This window comes from Euprymna scolopes, chromosome 23, assembly GCF_053919585.1.
Source record: "Euprymna scolopes isolate OS-2025 chromosome 23, ASM5391958v1, whole genome shotgun sequence".
Classification (NCBI taxonomy): domain Eukaryota; kingdom Metazoa; phylum Mollusca; class Cephalopoda; order Sepiida; family Sepiolidae; genus Euprymna; species Euprymna scolopes.
The window spans coordinates 54,508,915-54,528,346 of record NC_136504.1 but is presented as its reverse complement, the minus strand read 5'-3'; the positions used below and the strand labels follow the sequence as shown (position 1 = coordinate 54,528,346).

Sequence of the window (19,432 nt, the reverse complement as noted above, 5' to 3'; positions counted from 1 at the left end):
TTCTTTCCAGTTTATACTATCGAAGGTTTTAGTGCATTTCATCCTCTAGTGTATTTCTTCGTCTGTTTCAGCACAAGAAAATATGAACTTTTATCTTACCAACGAGAAAAGAAAGGTTAGTGAACCAAACTTTGATTGGTTCACTGATCGTTCCAGATTGAAAATTTCCATTTTGGCACGGTGCCACTAAAGTAAAACGATCTTTGTATGAAATTAATATATTTTTTTTAGATTTATTATTCCGATTTACGTTTGCGCTTTAAAATTACGAAAAAACAAAAAAACAAAAAAAAAAACAAAGAACAAAAAAAAAAATAAAATAAAACGATAAAAGTTGTCCAATATAAGAAAAACTATTTCACAAAACTGAAAATATACAGCGAAAACTAAGATATCAATCTTTCAATTAATTCCGATATAAATTTCTGATTTATTTGTATTTTTGTTGACAGGTTAAATATTTTTTGTACTTCATCTTTCCTTTTTTTTTATTTCTTTTCAATAGGATCGTTTTTTTTTTTTTTTTGTTTTTTTTTTTGTTTTTTTGTTTTTCGCGTCTAACTTCTTTGCTTTACCTTTCTTTCTGACATTTTGTTATGGAAATCGCCACGGACAAAGTATGAAGCCACTTGATGTAAAAATCTAAAAAAAAATATCACTTCAAAGTAAAAAAAAATAGGCAACGATAAATGATATATCTATAGATTCTAACCCAGAAAACGGCAATTTTTTCCACCTTTGTGAGAAGCATCGCTCATGGAATGTGAGAACTAAAGAACAAAGTCAGGGAAAGAGAGTTACGATGTTGTCGAAAGTAAATCCAAGATCGAATTTCTACTTTGCATGAATTTCATTTAAGAAATTTACGTTCTATTTGATTTATATATATATTAATACGATAGCATGCATGTTATTTTGTGCGTCACACTTACATCTTTTTTCTTCCGAGTGACTGTCGTTTAATTGTTATGACCTTTCATTTCTTGTAATAAATTATTTTACCAAGAATTCTTCATAAATTTTGGATTTGGTTTCAATTATAACCGACGAAACTCAAGTTATATATATAAGACCACTTAAGAAAGTAAGCGTTTACGCATATTATCGAATTTTTAATCAAACAAATTGTTGAAACCATTGCCAAAAGGGAAAATATGATGGAAAACAATGAAATCTGCTTCATTCGAAACCTTAACCCTGATCTAATAATTATTTAAAAAAAAAACAAATATTTTCACCTGGTCAAAATGATAAGACCCCTTTAATAAAATCGGCTAGTTTTGAAAAAATGAATACGAAAAGCTTTCTATGTTATTAAAAGCAACTTGTTAGTGGATAAAAACATCTTACTAAATTATAAATGGCAAAAGGGAAACCATTATCAGAGTTTGAGAGAGGAAGGATCCTTGAGCTTAATAGGGGTGGACTCTCCCATAGATCCATTGCAAACGAAGTGAATCGTAGCAAAACGGTCATCACAAATTTTTTAAGAAATCCAGATCAATATGGGTACAAAAAGAGTCCAGATCGACCAAAAAATAACCCCTATCACTGGATCGCTGTATCAGAAGAAGTTTAAAACAAAACTCCAGTATGAGTTCAAGTCGATTTAAAAGCTAAACAGCAGCAGAATGTAGTCCTAAAACCATCAGAAAGCATCTGAAAATGAAGGGTTTCAATCATTTAAAGCGACTGCAGAAACCACCTCTTCTTGAGCAGCACAAAACTAACCGACTTAAATCTGCCGTCAAATTCCAGACTTGGGATGAAGAGAAGTGGGAAAATGTAATTTTCTCCGATGAGAAAAAGTTTAATCTAGATGGTCCAGATGGATTTCAACACTATTGGCATGATAAAAATTTGCCCAAAGAGACTTTTTCCACTCAGCATAGTGGAGGAGGGTCTTTAATGATCTGGGGTGCTTTCTCGTCAGCTGGGACCCTAAAGTTGTAAGTAGTGAAAGGCCGGCAAACATCATTGAAGTACATTTCAATGCTTGAAAATGCTTCTATCAGGACTGAAGGTCCACGTCTGTATGGAAGAAATTGGATTTCCCAGCAAGACAACACTCCGATACACACTTCTCGACAAACACGAGAATACTTTTCTTCAAATAATATAGAATTTTTAGATCATCCATGTTCTCCGGACCTCAATCTCATTGAAAATCTTTGGGGATGGATGGCAAAAGAAGTGTTCAAGGATGGAACCCAGTATGATTCGATAAAGGAACTTTCTGATTCAGTTTTCAGTACATGGGATAAAATTCCTTCGCAACTGATAAAAAACTTAATCGCAAGCATGCCAAAGAGAATTTTTGAAGTAATTCGTAATAATGGAGGCTATACTAAATACTGAGACCCTTTTTAATAATTATAATTGCCTTTTGTTAGATAAATTATCAGTGGTCTTATCATTTTGACCATGTGAAAATGTTTGTCTTTTACAAAATAATTATTAGATCAGGGTTAAGATTTCGAATGAAGCAGATTTCATTTTTTTTCCATCATATTTTCCCTTTTCAACCATTTGTTTGATTAAAAATTCGATAATATGCGTAAACGCTTACTTTCTTAAGTGGTCTTATGATTTTGACCAGGACTATATATATATATATATATATATATATATATATATATATATATATATATATATTTCTTCATATGTTTTGGTTTCGGTTAACACTGATGCACCCAAATATTATAGATATATATTTTTGAAATCACAACTTTATAATGTATAAAAATCGATAGAAAATTGACTATAATAATATATACGACATTTGTTACTATAATAATCGACCATTATAATACTCATCACTTTACTATTTAACTTTTCGGTGTTTTCTGGTAGACTGACAACATCAAAAAGGTGACCATTTGAGAATCCAAGGTTTAGTCATCATGGACTCATTCTTAGCACTGGACTCAAGCGTTTCAGGAGGTGTGATTTTGAGGGGGTTGCAAATAGGTTCGAAATAAAATAATAAATTATTGTTTTTAGGTGAAGCCTAACATAATCATATTGACACACTATTTCCCATTAGATCGCTAAGGTTAAGCAACATTGAGCGTTGTCAATACTAAATGGGTGACCATTTGGGAATACCAGATACTGGTCTCAACATCGTTTTGAATTGTCTCGGCCTTCTCTGTGGCACTGTAATCAAGCAGTGCTGATCTATTTGGAGATTGCACAACTCTAGCATGCATAGCAACGCTTACAGAGAGTACTTATTGTCTCAATATTGCACGACTAATCAGAGGTCATTAATGATGCATCTCTGTTTCTGACACACGTCCATGACAGGGTTGCTTTCTTAGAGTTATACACATCCAGTGAGATAAAACTTCCAGGTCATGAATTCATAAGTTCAGCCATCTTAAATCAATTTGAAATTCCCTCTGATCCATTGATAAAAATAGGAGGCATTTCTTTTGGAACGCCCCTCGTATCTCCCATATATATATATATATATATATATATATATATATATATATATATATATATATATATATATATAACTACTTCATTTACTTACATAAAATAAATATACGAAAGTATAAATTTATGCGTGCTCAATACGTAGGTAGAGCTAGTTAGTAAGTTATAAAATATAATATAAAAATTCGTGCACAAGCCTGAAGAGTCCTAGACTGGATGAAATGCGGAATATTCAGTGTAGCTTAATCGCCATATATATTTTATAACTTTATATATATATATATATATATATATATATATATATATATATATATATATATATATATATATATATATATATATATATATATGAAGCCTGACATAATCATATTGACACACTGTTTCCCATTGGATGACTATGGTTAAGCAACATTGAGCCTTGTCAATACTAAATGGGTGACCATTTGGAAATACCAGATGCTGTGTGTGCTCTACACTTTTTTCAACATTGTTACCAATCTTCACGACCTTCTCTATGGCACTGGAATCAAGCTGATCCAGGAAAAGCATGGGTAGCGATTGCACAACCCTTGCTTCACAATTATATGCGTTTACAGAGAGTATCTATTGTCTCTCAAGATTGGACGGCTAATCAGAGATCATTAATTCGAGTGACAATATAACAAATTGGAGTTAAACCCGAACTGTTCAAAAAGCTAAGAGATTTCAACAAAAGGGGGCAGAGGTTTATTGAGACCAATCCTCATCTCGCAGACGACACGTACTGATCACTGTGCTACTCCTTTGTTGGGCATAGGCGTTAATATTCTTTGATAACATCAGACAACATGAACCAGAAAAGAGACAAAGTTGAACACTTACAGTTGCTTGGGTTAGGTTGAATTTGATGACTGACTCAGTGGAGACAACAGGTTTCGCTGTGAAAAGTTGCAATCCAGACGGTGCAATCACTGGACATTTGGTAAGAATGTGTTGATATTTCTTTTGAGATGAGACACCACCGATGCAATAGTCGCCGCCTACTTTTCTGTAGCTGAAGATATAGGAACAGGAAACATTTGATCAGATTACAAATAAAATGAAAACGTATCCAGTAGAAGTATTAATTAGTTATATTTTAATAAGGATTGAACCATCGACCTTACGAAGACTATGATGCACACACACGCACACACACAGATATATATGTCGCGTATATAAATAAGTTCAAGTGTATTAAACTAAAAACAAAAAAAAAAAACAATATTTAAAATTTTGCAAAAGTACTCAATGCATATGTAGAGCTATTATAAGTGTAATTATATAAACCCTGCATGGATTAATTAACGTTTCAGCAAAGTTACCCGTTTTGTCAGGAGGTTTCAATAATGTAAAAGATTAATCAGCATACTATTTTTCAGATATTTATATAATCTCAGAAATATATATATATATATATATATATATATATATATATATATATATATATATATAGTCTTGGAAGCTTTTGAACCTTTAAGACTATATAGAAAATTATTTAATTCTAATTTTTTTTCCATCATTCGTTGGAAAACTATTTAGTCAGTAAGTCATTTAATCACCTGCAATCACTGCACCAACTTGCTCTCTCAAATTCACAATAGTCCTAATGTTAATTTAATGGATCATTAGTTGTTTACAATGAAACACTGTTTCGGGGATCAAAAACGAAACAGTATATTAAATCATGGCTGCTCAGCAGTGTTGATCAAGTACCATCTTCCTTAATCACAAGAACAAAAATATTCCACACACACACACACACACATGCGATAAATAATTGTCTCTATAGTAATAAATATTTAGTCTGCATTAATTAAAATATCATATTCAAGCGTATCTTACGACTGGGGAACACCGGGCAGCCTGCTAGTATATATATATATATATGTTGTTTTCTCGTCGAGTCGTACGTTCAGTTATTTGGAAAATTATGTGTGAATTGTCATCATCATCAAAATAATCAACATGTATTGCATATGTGTGAGTCTAAAACAAACTCATTTAAAAAAAAAAATCCAAGCGTATGTAATTTCATATCAATTGGACTGTTGTTTTACGTATGACTTTTGGAATGTTCCTTCATGTGTATTTAACGTGTTTGTGTGTGTACGTATGTATAGGCATATGTATGTGTGCACGTATATGTGTGCCTCTACATGATTATGGTTGCATGTGTGTGTACATGCATGCATATGTTGGCGTACATCTGTATGTACGCATGTGTTTATTGTCATGTGTATATGGGGTGGAGAGGGCTCTCGTTGGCTGCGGTGAAGGCGACCCCCCTAGGAGAAGCAAATCTTAGATTAAAAAAAACAAAAAACAAAAGTAACATAAAGCGGGAGACCAGTACCCGCATTAAGCTGGTCTGCAGTTTGACTTGTTGCTGGCTATCTTGCTCTTGCTTGTTGCTAGATGTCAACATTTTGAACCGAGAGAGAGATTTAGCTGTCGTACAAAGCTAAAACTCTGTAACATCATCTGTGTATAGATACTCCCTCAGCCATGGAAAAGTTGTGACGCGTGTAGGCCTGAAATGCTGGAAGCATGTAGTAATTGAGCTGCCATCATTATATGTATATATGTATGTATAGGTGTATGTATGTTCATGTACAGGTGTATGTATATGTGTGTATAGCTATGTGTATATGTATGTATATGCGTATATGTATGTATATATGTATGTGTGTGTATGTATTTATGTATATATATTTTTTGTATGTATGTGTATATATGCATGTGTGTGTATGTGCGTTTATGCATGTGTGTATGTGTATATGTACATGTGTGTATGTATATGTATGCGTGTATATGTGTATGTATGTATGTGCATGTTTTTGTAAGTGTGTATATTTATGCATGTGTATGTATATTTAGGTAAATGTATGTATATATATATATATGTGCATATGTGTACATGTGTGTATATGTATGTATATGTGTGTATGTATTTGTGTGTTTATTTATATGTATGTACATGTGTATGTATGCGTGTGTGTATGTATATGTATATATGCGTGTTATGCATCGTGTATGTATATGTGTGTGTATGTTTACAGATAGGTATGTGTGTATGTGTATACATGTATATTTGCATTTATATATATATATGTATGTGTGCCGTTGACTTGTCTTGTGTATGTTGATGTATGTGTACTATGTATTGTGTATATATGTATGCATATATGTGTGTTATATGTATGTGTGTATGTGTATGTATGTTTGTATGTATATATGTGTATGTATACTAGTGACCGTCTTCAGTGCCATGTCTGAGCGTGTGAATTTTGCCGGCAGGACTAAAGTCATTTTCGGCTCATGGACTTTCAGTGCCTGAGGGAGTGGCACTCGTCTGATAAGACGTTGCAATCATCATATATATATATATATATATATATATATATATATTAATGAAATCAAAGGGATGTAATGTTTACCTGATATATGATTTATATATAGAAAATATAATCCCACCCGAATAAAAAAGCTCAGTGTGCAATAGGGAGTAGAGCTTATTATAAGAGAAAGAAAATTAAAATTGTAATTTGAACTTTACAATCAAAATTTATTGTTCGACTGAATACGTCAAAAAACAATTTACAAAGTCCTTATTCTGCGGAGTTTCAAAGAATGCTCTTCTTGTTATTCTTCTTATCAGAGGATATAAAGAAATCAGCAAATTATATCACGTAAAAAGTAAAACGCATATTTGCTCTGCAATAGTATTGAGCACTCTCTTCAGGTTTTAATAATTACCATTTTTACCAAATTTATATATATATATATGTGTGTGTGTGCGTGTGCGTGTGTGTGTGTGTGTGTGTGTGTGTGTGTGTGTGTGTGTGCAACATTCGCGACTTCTGCTCGGTCGAACACACTGGATTGTCTAATATCTGCACCCAAATTGTGAGACAGATGATGGATTTTCCAAGATCCGATACATTTCAATTATAAAAATGAGAGAGGGAGAAAAACAAAAAAAAATCGAATGATTTTTTTTTGTTTTTCTCATTCAATAAACTTTTTGCACCTTCAAGTGGATTTTAACACAGTTTATCAGTTTATTTAAAATTTTTTATTTATAAATAGCGCTTTAAGAGCTTCTGTTAATTGTGTGTGTGTGTGTGTGTATGTATATATATATATATATATATATATATATATATATATATATATATATATATATATATATATATAGATATATCTTTACACCATCAACGCTCTGATCCCCATCTGGCATCAATTGTAATGGATGGCTCTCGCCTAGGAGAAGCTCAATGTTTTGACAAGCTTCTGAGTTTGACCTTTACTCCTGATATGAAATGGAACACGTACATCAAGTCTGTTGCCAGGGTCGCTGGAAAGATGGTGGGTTCCTTCTACCGCTCCAGAAGATATCTCACTACTGATGCAATTCTCTATCTATATAAAAGCCAAGTACGTCCAAGGATGGAATACTGCTAACATATCTGGGCAGGAGCTGCTAAAAATAGCCTATCCTGCCTTGACAGAGTACAAAATAGACTTCGTGGCTTAGTGGGGGATGCCCTTTTCTCTTCCCTGCAACCTCTCTCCCACAGAAGAGACGTTGCGAGCCTGTCTTTATTTTACCGTTATTTCCATGGCAAGTGCTCGTCTGAGCTCTAATCTCTGGCCCCCCTCGCCAATCTTTTACGAAAAACACCCGTCTAGCTGAAGCTACTGTAAAAAATTTTCCCCACTCTCTATCTGTGCTTAAATCAAAATGTAGATTCCATGAACACAGCTTCTTTCTTAGAACAGCACGCCAGTGGTACTCTGTTCCGTCCGCCTGTTTCCCACCTGACTACAACTTGAATGTCTTCAAATCCAACATAAACAAATTCCTGATGAACCGCCCCCTTGAGTAGATACGTTATAAAATCTCAACACTAACTTACAACGTACTGTACATGCAATAACCCTTATCCCTGAGTGGCTTCCGGGCCTTGATCAGTGGTGACCTCCTTGTAAAAAAAATATATATATATAATTTTTCTAACATCACACTTTAAAAAATGCTGGATATTTTCTTTTTTTTCATATTTTTTTTAAATATTCAGTATTCTTCTTCATACTTCAGTTTCTCATTCATCTTGAATGCGTTCCTTCCATTACTAATCGATTCTGCTGCTTCTGGTTTATGTAATCTCCCAATGTCAATGATCTAGATGTCTAATGCAATCACACATATGCAATGGCATCACTCTCAACATCTTAGCACCTTACATTTTTTCCCTAGAAAACCGCCCTTTTTTAATGAAAATCATCGTTAAAAAAAAAAGAAAAAAAAACATTCGTCTAGCTGCAACAATTTCCCCCATTCTCTATCTGTGCCCAAATCTAACTGCAGATTTCATGGATAAAACTCCCTTCCTATAAATGGCCGCCAGTAGAACTCTATTTCATTGCCCTGGTTTCCAGGTTACTACATCATGATCGTCTTCAAGTCCAATTTAAACAAGTTCTTGTTGAGCCGTCCTCTTAAATAATGAAGTTATAATAAATTCTCACCACTAACGATAACTACGCTGTTGTCCTAATAACTACCGTACAGTCATTAATCCTTATCCTTGACTGGCTTCCGGCCTCAATAAGTGGTGACTCCTTGTGTGAAAAAAACATATTGATCTCTACAACATGCAAAGAAATAGTGATTTATATGTGGAGAGAAGATGGAAGATGAAGCAGTTAGGAAAGTATATATTGTAATTTTGTTATGTAAACTTAACCAAGCGAGTTGTTTCAAATTTATGCACCAAAAAAAAAAATGAAATCTTAAGAAGAGGAACAACAGCAAAAAGAAGATGAAAAAAAAGTACAAGAAAAAATAAAAGAGGAAAAAAAGAAACAGACAAACAAAAAGAAGTAAAGAAAAAATAACAAAAGAAGAAAAAACAAAGGATGAATAAATAAGAAGAAAAAGAAGAAGAAGAAAAGAAACAAAATATACGAAGAAACAAAAAATAAAGTACAAGAAGAATAAAAACAAAGAAAAAAAAGAGAGAAAAACAAAAGAAAAAGAAAATGAAGAAGACAAAAACAACAAAAGAATAAGAAAATAAAAGAATAAGAGAACAAAATAATAATAATAATAATAATAATAAGAAGAAGAAGAAGAAGAAGAAGAAGAAGAAGAAAGAGAGAAAGAAAGACAAAAAGAAGTGGACTTACCCACGAGATTTGTTGAAATGTTGATTCTCTGGACAATTGAAAACAGGACGGTCAACGTGAAACCATTTCGCAGGTTTGCATTCGTCTTCAGCAGACTTTCGTTCATATCCAAAATCGCTAAAAAACAAAAAAACAAATGCGTGTTTGGACTATGTTTCTGAAGTTCGGAGACAAGGATCCGTAATAGTTTCATGTATTTTTTACATTTGTAAAACTATCAACCCTTTCATGTATTTGTTACATTTGTAAAAATATACACCCTTTCATGTATTTTTTACATTTCTAAAAAATGTCAAACTTTTCATGTATTTTTTACATTTGTAAAAATGTCAACCCTTTCATGTATTTTTTACATTTGTAAAAATATCAACCTTTTCATGTATTTTTACATTTGTAAACATATCAACCCTTTCATGTATTTTTTTTACATTTGTAGAAATATTAACCCCTAAAATGTATATATATTTGTAAAAATGTCAAACTTTTAATGTATTTATATATTTGTTAAAATATCAACATTTTCATGTACTTTTACATTTGTAAAAATATCAACCGTTTCATGTATTTTTTACAAATGTAAAAATATCAACCTTTTCATGTATTTTTACATTTGTAAAAATATCAACCCTTTCATGTATTTTTTTACATTTGTAGAAATATTAACCCCTAAAATGTATTTTGACATTTGTAAAAATATCAACCTTTTCATGTATTTTTACATTTGTAAAAAATATCAACCTTTTCATGTATTTTTTACATTTGTAAAAATATCAACCTTTTTATGTATTTTTACATTTGTAAAAAATATCAACCCTTTTATGTACTTTTGAATTTGTAAAAAATATTTTCATGTATTTTCACAAATGTAAAAATATCAACCTTTTACTGTATTTTTGCAAATGTAAAAATATCAACCTTTTCGTGTATTTTTACAAATGTAAAAATATCAACCTTTTCATGTATTTTCATATTAGTAAAAATATCAACCTTTCATGTATTTTTTACATTAGTAAAAATATCAAGCTTTCTATATATTTTTACATTTGTAAAAATATCAACCTTTTCATGTATTTTTTACATTTGTAAAAATATCAACCTTTTCATGTATGTTTTACATTTGTAAAAATATCAATCTTTTCATGTATTTTTACATTTGTAAAAATATCAATCTCTTCATTTATTTTTTACATTTGTAAAAATATCAAGCTTTTCATGTATTTTTACAAATGAAAACATATCAAACTTTTCATGTATTTTTACAAGTGTAAAAATATCAACCTTTTCATGTATTTAACATTTGTAAAAATATCAACCTTTTCATGTATTTTTTACATTTGTAAAAATATCAAGCTGTTCATATATTTTTACATTTGTAAAAATATCAACCTTTTCATGTGTTTTTTACATTTGTAAAAATATCAACCTTTTCATGTATTTTTTACATTTGTAAAAATATCAACCTTTTCATGTATTTTTTACATTTGTAAAAATATCAACCCTTGACGTTTTTTTTAAATTTGTAAAAATATCAACCCTTGACGTATTTTTTACATTTGTAAAAATATCAACCCTTGACTATTTTTTTACATTTGTTAAAATATCAACCCTTGACGTAGTTTTTTACATTTGTAAAAATATCAACCCTTGACGTATGTTTTAAATTTATAAAAATATCAACCCTTTACGTATTTTTTTACATTTGTAGAAATATTACCCCCTTAAATGTATTTTGAGATTTGCTAAAACATATGCACATATTTCAGGAGCTTTTATTGTCATCTGAAAATAAAAAAACAACAAAGAAAAAGAAACTCTATAGCTAAATATTTAGAGATTTTAAAAGAATCGGAATCAGTAATTGTATCATAATCGGGTATTTAGCAGAAATTGTATTGGAATCAGAAGAATTATCAAAATTGTCACATGTGCCATAATTTCCTCCTGTATCAGAAAACACGCTATGTGATATACAAATATCTGTACGTGATGTTGCCAAGCTTATTAAAAACCTTGATTCCACTAAAGTAACCGGCCCTGATGGTATTCCAATTATAGTACTCAAAAGACTTCAACCAGAGCTAGCGCCCATTCTCACAAAACTGTTTAAACGTTGCCTTAAGGAGAATTGCTTCCCATCACTCTGGAGAATCTCATCAGTATGCCCTGTATTTAAGAATTCAGGTAATCGCTCATCGCCCTCTCAGTACAGGCCAATAAGTCTCCTGTGCATCATGAGTAAGTTGCTGGAATCTGTGTTAAATAGAGAAGTAATCAACCATCCCAGCAAAAATAACCTTCTCAGTGACACGCAATATGGTTTCCGTTCTGCTAGATCTACAGCAGATCTGCTTACAGTTATATCTCATAGGATTAGCGAATCTCTCGATGGAAGCTTCCTTTCTAGGGCAATTGTGCTTGACATATCAAAGGCCTTTGATAGAGTATGGCATAAAGGTTTACTTCACAAGATCTCCAGCTACAGTATAGCTGGAAAGGTCTTCTCAATTATTAAATCCTTTCTCTCTTATAGGTTCATCAGAGTAGTGGTTGATGGGAAAAAACAGAAGCTCTCAGTATTAATGCTGGAGTCCCTCAGGGGTCCATCCTGGGCCCAACTCTCTTCCTGATGTACATTAATGATCTTCCAAATCACATCCTTACATCATTCGTAGACATTTATGCTGATAACACTACTATCTATGGTAGCACATCTAAGACAGTAAACGACCAAGTTCTCTCTGATTCTTTCTCCTCTGATCTTGAACATGTGGTACAATGGGGAAAGGAGTGGCTGGTTACTTTTAATGCATCTAAAACCAAGCTTTTATCTTTACATTATCAACGCTCTGATCCACATCTGGCATCAATTGAAATGAATGGCTCTCGTCTTGAGGAGGCCTCATGTTTTGACAAGCTTCTGGGTTTGACTTTTACTCCTGATCTTAGGTGGAACACATACATTAAATCCGTTGTCAAGGCCGTTGGAAAAATGGTGGGATCCTTCTATCTATCCAGTAGATATCTCACTTTTGATGCAATTCTCTATCTATATAAGAGTCAGGTACGTCCAATGATGGAGTACTGTTGCCACATCTGGGCAGGAACTGCTATAAAGGACTTATCCTGCCTTGATAAAGTTCAAAATAGACTTCGTAGCCTTGTAGGCGATGTCCTTTTCCCTTCCCTACAACCTCTTTCTCACAGAAGAAATGTTGCAAGTTTGTCTCTGCTTTATCGTTATTTTCATGGCAAGTGCTCGGCTGAGCTTCAATCTATGCCCCCCCTCGCCAAACTTTCACAAGAAACACCCGTCTAGCTGAAAACACTATCAATAATTTCCCCCACTCTTTATCTGTACTTAAACATAAACGTAGATTCCATGAGCAAAGCTTCTTTATTAGAACTACACACCTATGGAATTGTCTTCCGTTTTCCTGCTTTTCAGCTGATTACAATATGGTTGTCTTCAAGTCTAACGTAAACAAGTTTTTATGAGCCGTTCCATATAAGTTAACAAATTACCAAATTTTCATTACTAACGATTACTATATTTTCCAATTTCTACTGTACACTCTTTAATCCTTATCCTTGGGTGGCCTCAAGGCCTTGATAAGTGATGATGCCCATGTAAAAAGAAAATTATATATATATATATATATATATATATATATATATATATATATAAGTGTGTGTATGTGTTTTAGTAATATTTGTTATAAATTTTAACAATATTTTTATACTTACAAACACTACTGTTTAATGTTTATGCAATCATCATTACAAGAATTGATATTAACTAGTGCTTGTTGAGAGATTCAAACCCAGTCAACAAAGCCAATCACACACACAAACGCACGCACACACACACACACACTGCTTTATATATATATATGTATGTGTGTGTGCGCGAGTGTGTGTGTGTGTGTGTGTGTGTGTTCTCTATGGACTCTGAAGTGGTTTGGCCGATTTTTTTTTAAAGTTTACACAAACGTACCTTATATGTCTCGGAGTGTTCTTAGATAGTTTTTGTATCACGATGCCCTTGATAAGTATTGAAAATAGACAATCGAAACAATTTGATTACAGAGATTGCAGCCCAATTTTGACCAACGTGAACATTCTTATCCAGCCTGATATCACAAATACAGTTTAGAATTTTATCACCGCACAAGCATAAGGGCCTGCCGTATAAAATCGATTGTGGATTCTTTGGTAAGACAGGGGCACGTTTAAAATGATACTTGACTTTTGCATTTTAAAGTTCAATTCAAGCCATTCTATAAAAAATAATTTTGTAAAATCAACAGTATGTTCTCTACAGTGCAATGTAGACTACAATGTACTATGGACTAAGTTACTGCGGGGAGGTATGTGAAGTTTCCTCCCTGGTGCACCGCGGTGGGTTCCCGATTATAAAAGACAATCACTCGATTTCATTGAAAAAATGGGCGATTTCACCGATTTCAGTGATAATAAAAGAATTGGACGTATAGAATATTCGTTGATCCTCATACAATCCTGGACAACGTCGGATCTCTCTGCTATTATATAGATAAGAGGGGAGATCTGAGAAAGAGAGAAAAAACTGATTTAGCTCGATTTGAACTTATATAAAGATATATTTATGAAAAACTTTAGATGAATCGATATGAAGAGAGTGAGAGTGATAAACTGATATGGACGTGTTCCATTTTATCTAATACTAGCAGGGCTACCCGGCGTTGCCCGGGACCGTAGCAACAATGTAATGATGACAGGTTTTTGGAGGGCCCCCTTGAAGAAAACTGATCAGTTGACCTACTTCTAGTGATCCGTTTGACGTGAAATTTCGATATTTGTCATCCGGGTGATGGGGCTTCAATATGATACCACATTTGTCAACTCTGGTTGTGTCTGTCAAAAGTTTTAGCGTTACAAACAAACATACATACACACAGACGTTTGAGATTTATATATATAGATAATCGTTTTATAGGTTCTGCCATTACCTTAGAATTAATGATAGAAATATATAAAAAGAAGAGTTGAAGTGAACGGAAAATTCTAATCAGAAAACAATTTTTGATCCTCTCCGTTTTTAAACATTAATCATGAAAATGGAAAAAAAAGTCAGCAAAAGCAACAAAAAGATTTTGTAAAAATATTTTTTTAAATTGTGTACGGAATATCCAAATATGAAATATAGACGTACGCAGAAACAAGCATCTAAATCAGAGTTTATTTAAGAATATAACTGTGGACTAAAAATATTTCCTCTCGTAGAGAACATTCACTCGATAAAGCAAAGATAAACAAGATAAACAAGGTGTAAGTATGAACAAGGCAGATATGGATAAAATAAAAAAGGGTATAAGAAAGAATAAGCAAAATAAATAGAATAAAAGAAAGAATAAGGCAAACATAACCAAAATAAATAAGATATGAGGTGGAATAAGGCTAACATAATCAAAATAAATACAACAGAAAGAAAGAATGAGGCGAACATAACCAAACAAAATACAATATAAGAAAGAATAAGACAAAGATAAACAATGAATAAGATATGAGATAAGAATAAGGCAAACATAACAAAATAATACGATATGAAAAAGAATAAAACCAAACATAAACAAAATAAATACAGTATAAAAAGAATAAGACAAAGATAACAAAATAAATACAGTATAAAAAAGAATAAAACCAAACATAACAAAATAAATACGATATGAAAAAGAATAAGACAAAGATAAACAAAATAAAAAGTATATAAGAAAGAATAAGACAAAGATAACAAAATAAATACAATATAAAAAAGAATAAAACCAAACATAACAAAATAAATACAATATAAACAAGAATAAAACCAAACATAACAAAATAAATACGATATGAAAAAGAATAAAACCAAACATAACAAAATAAATACGATATGAAAAAGAATAAGACAAAGATAAACAAAATAAAAAATATATAAAAAAAGAATACGACAAAGATAATAAAATTAATACAATATAAAAAAGAATAAAACCAAAAATAACAAAATAAATACGATATGAAAAAGAATAAGACAAAGATAAACAAAATAAAAAGTATATAAAAAAGAATAAGACAAAGATAACAAAATAAATACAATATAAAAAAGAATAAAACCAAACATGACCAAAATAAATACAATATAAAAAAGAATAAAACCAAAAATAACAAAATTAATACAATATAAAAAAGAAGAAAACCAAACATAACAAAATTAATACAATATAAAAAAGAATAAAACCAAAAATAACAAAATAAATACGATATGAAAAAGAATAAGACAAAGATAAGCAAAATGAAAAGTATATAAGAAAGAATAAGACAAACATAAAATAAATACGATATAAAAAAGATTAAGGCAAACATAACCAAAATAAATAGGATATAAAAAGATTAAGGCAAACATAACCAAAATAAATACGATATAAAAAAGAATAAGGCAATCATAACCAAAATAAATACGATATAAAAAATTAGAAGGCAAACATAACCAAAATAAATACGATATAAAAAAGATGAAGGCAAACATTACCAAAATAAATACGATATAAAAAAGATTAAGGCAAACATAACCAAAATAAATACGATATAAAAACATTCGAAGGCAAACATAACCAAAATAAATACGATATAAAAAAGATTAAGGTAAACATAGCCAAAATAAATACGATATAAAAAAGATTAAGGCAAACATAACCAAAATAAATACGATATAAAAAAATTCGAAGGCAAACATTACCAAAATAAATACGATATAAAAAAGATTAAGGCAAACATAACCAAAATAAATACGATATAAAAAAGATTAAGGCAAACATAACCAAAATAAATACGATATAAAAAAATTCGAAGGCAAACATAACCAAAATAAATACGATATAAAAAAAATTAAGGCAAACATAACCAAAATAAATACGATATAAAAAAGATTAAGGCAAACATAACAAAATAAATACGATATAAAAAAGATTAAGGCAAACATAACAAAAATAAATACGATATAAAAAAATTCGAAGGCAAACATAACCAAAATAAATACGATATAAAAAAGATTAAGGCAAACATAACAAAATAAATACGATATAAAAAAGATTAAGGCAAACATAACCAAAATAAATACGATATAAAAAAGATTAAGGCAAACATAACAAAATAAATACGATATAAAAAAGATTAAGGCAAACATAACCAAAATAAATACGATATAAAAAAATTCGAAGGCAAACATAACCAAAATAAATACGATATAAAAAAGATTAAGGCAAACATAACCAAAATAAATGCGATATAAAAAAGATTAAGGCAAACATAACAAAATAAATGCGATATAAAAAAGATTAAGGCAAACATAACCAAAATAAATACGATCTAAAAAAATTAGAAGGCAAACATAACCAAAATAAATACGATATAAAAAAGAATAAGACAAAGATAAACAAAATAAATACGATATAAAAAAGAATAAGACAAACGTAACCAAAATAAATACGATATAAAAAAGATTAAGGCAAACATAACCAAAATAAATACGATCTAAAAAAATTAGAAGGCAAACATAACCAAAATAAATAGGATAGTTTTGTAATAAAAGCTGGATATAGAAGTATGTTTTACTGGTAAGATAGGGCACATATTGTTCTATATTCTTATAAATGAAAATTTTACTTTCAATCTTATTAATAGGATATAACAAAGAATACGGCAAAGATAACCAAAGTAAATTCTATATAAGGAAGAATAAGGCAAACATAACCACAGATACGATAAAAAAATAATAAAGTAAAACAAAAAATAAATAAAAAGCGACGCCATGATCACATCTCTTTCCAATTCAAATTGTTTAAATACCTTCCATTGAACGAACTTCCAAAATGTCATTTTATAAAATGAGAAAAAATATTGACATTTGACGTATGACTAACTGAGCAGAAATCGAAAAATAAAAATATATCAATATTAAAAAAAAACTGTAACAAAATGCAAGCAAATACATTTTTCTACCAGCCTGCATAATTTTAAAGTATAGAAACTGATTGAAAGAGCTATTATCCCTGAATTTTTCTCATTACTTTTATTTAACCAAAGACGAGTAAATAAAACATTTAATTTGATTCTATTTGAACAGATGTTCTTATTTTAGGTTTGAAAGGCAAAAAATGCTTTACTCGACCATTTAGTCAGGGGAGGTGCCAGGTGAACTTACGGTTAGTGGTTAGGTAAGTCATTCCTTTAAAACAATTTTTTTAAGAAATAAAATACTAACACATGGTCTGCCATTTTGAATTTTTTACCGTCTCCGAAAGACGGGATATCGATGGAATCTTATATTGAAAAAAAAAAAAAAAAAAAAAAGCAAAAACAAAAACAAAAAAAAACTTTAAAACACTTTCAGAAGTTTAAAACTATGCAGGTCGGTGGAAAAATAAATTCTATTGTGTCTGGTAATCACTACTTGTAATATTTTTTTTTCAATATTTCTATCCTGTTAGTTATGTCGAATTATTGAAATCAAATAAAAAAGGGACTTTTGAAAATTTCTAACTAGAAAACGATTTTGTTTCGGTTAATTTGGAGTTTTGTATTGCCTCTCATCTCTATGCCACCTTATTTTCTTCCACGTAAAAAAATAACACCAAGATGTCTTTTTTTTTCCGGTGTATTTATAGATTGCCATGCTAACCCTCTCCCTTTCAAATGACACTTTTTTAAGCGATTATTTTATTTTATTATTTTAGAATTTAGAGAGGACGATCAGTTTGGTCATAAAAGTAGCATAAAATATACTACTGGAATATTCTAGCATTTTAGAGCAGTTACAAAATTGTTTTACCACTAACCCGAACCCAATATTGTCAATTAAGGTTATATTTAAGATTGCTTTAGAAGACTATAATGAATGTTTTGAAAAATAACTTTGGAGGGGGGGGGGAGATTTTGAAAAATCTCTTCTATTATATTAAAGGAACTGTGTGTGTGCGCGCGCGCGCGCGCACGCACGCGCGCGCGTGTATGTGTGTGAGTCCGTTCCCTATGGATTTGAAAATGGCTGGGCCGATTTTTATGAAATTTTCACACGAAGGTACTTTATGTGACTGGCAGTGTTCTTAGATAGGTTTCATATTGTAATGTCTTCGATAAGTATCGGTAATCAGTAATCAAAATAATCCAATGGCAGAAAGGACAAACAATTTTGATCAAAGTTAACACCTTACACAGCCTAACAGCACGAGTGCACTTGAGAAGTTTTATTTCCGCACAAGCTGAAAGGCCCAACATATAAAATCAACAGTAGATCCTTTGATATGTCAGGGACACGTTCGGAATGAATGTTTCTATTTAGAGCGCAACTGAATAATGATACTTGACGTTTGCATTTTAAACTTAAATTCAAGCCATTATGTAAAAACAATTTTATATAACCAACAGTAGGTTCTCTACAGTGCAATTGATTCAACATTAATGAGAGAAGACAATACAAAAACGGGGAATGACCGAAACGAAATTGCTCCAGTCAAGAAAGGTCAACAGCGACGAAAAAAAATAAAAAGGTTTTTTTTCTCACCACTCGAAGTCTTCTGCTGTGCACTGGCATATGGAAATATTAATGGGTCGTTCATAGTCACGTCCATTGTTGCATTCTGAGAACATCTTTTTACGTTCAAATGTTAACTTCCTGCCAAGAATGCAGCCATTTTTACTCTGAAAACAAAGAAGAAAAAAATCATCATCATCATCATCATCACCACCACCACCACCACCACCA

The 19,432-nt window shown here is 31.1% G+C and overlaps 1 protein-coding gene across 2 annotated transcripts in view; it reads right to left on the bottom strand.

Moving 5' to 3' along the window:
* The window catches only part of LOC145245901 (VPS10 domain-containing receptor SorCS3-like), a 1,435,182-nt gene that overhangs the window by 187,552 nt on the left and 1,228,198 nt on the right, over positions 1-19,432 (bottom strand). For both annotated transcript variants that reach the window (XM_080107637.1, XM_080107638.1), the window contains exons 15-17: positions 19,232-19,368; positions 9,658-9,774; positions 4,306-4,477 (exon numbers count right to left, since the gene is read on the bottom strand). In XM_080107637.1, the coding sequence (XP_079963763.1) occupies positions 4,306-4,477; positions 9,658-9,774; positions 19,232-19,368 (426 nt within the window). The remainder of the gene's footprint in view (positions 1-4,305; positions 4,478-9,657; positions 9,775-19,231; positions 19,369-19,432) is intronic.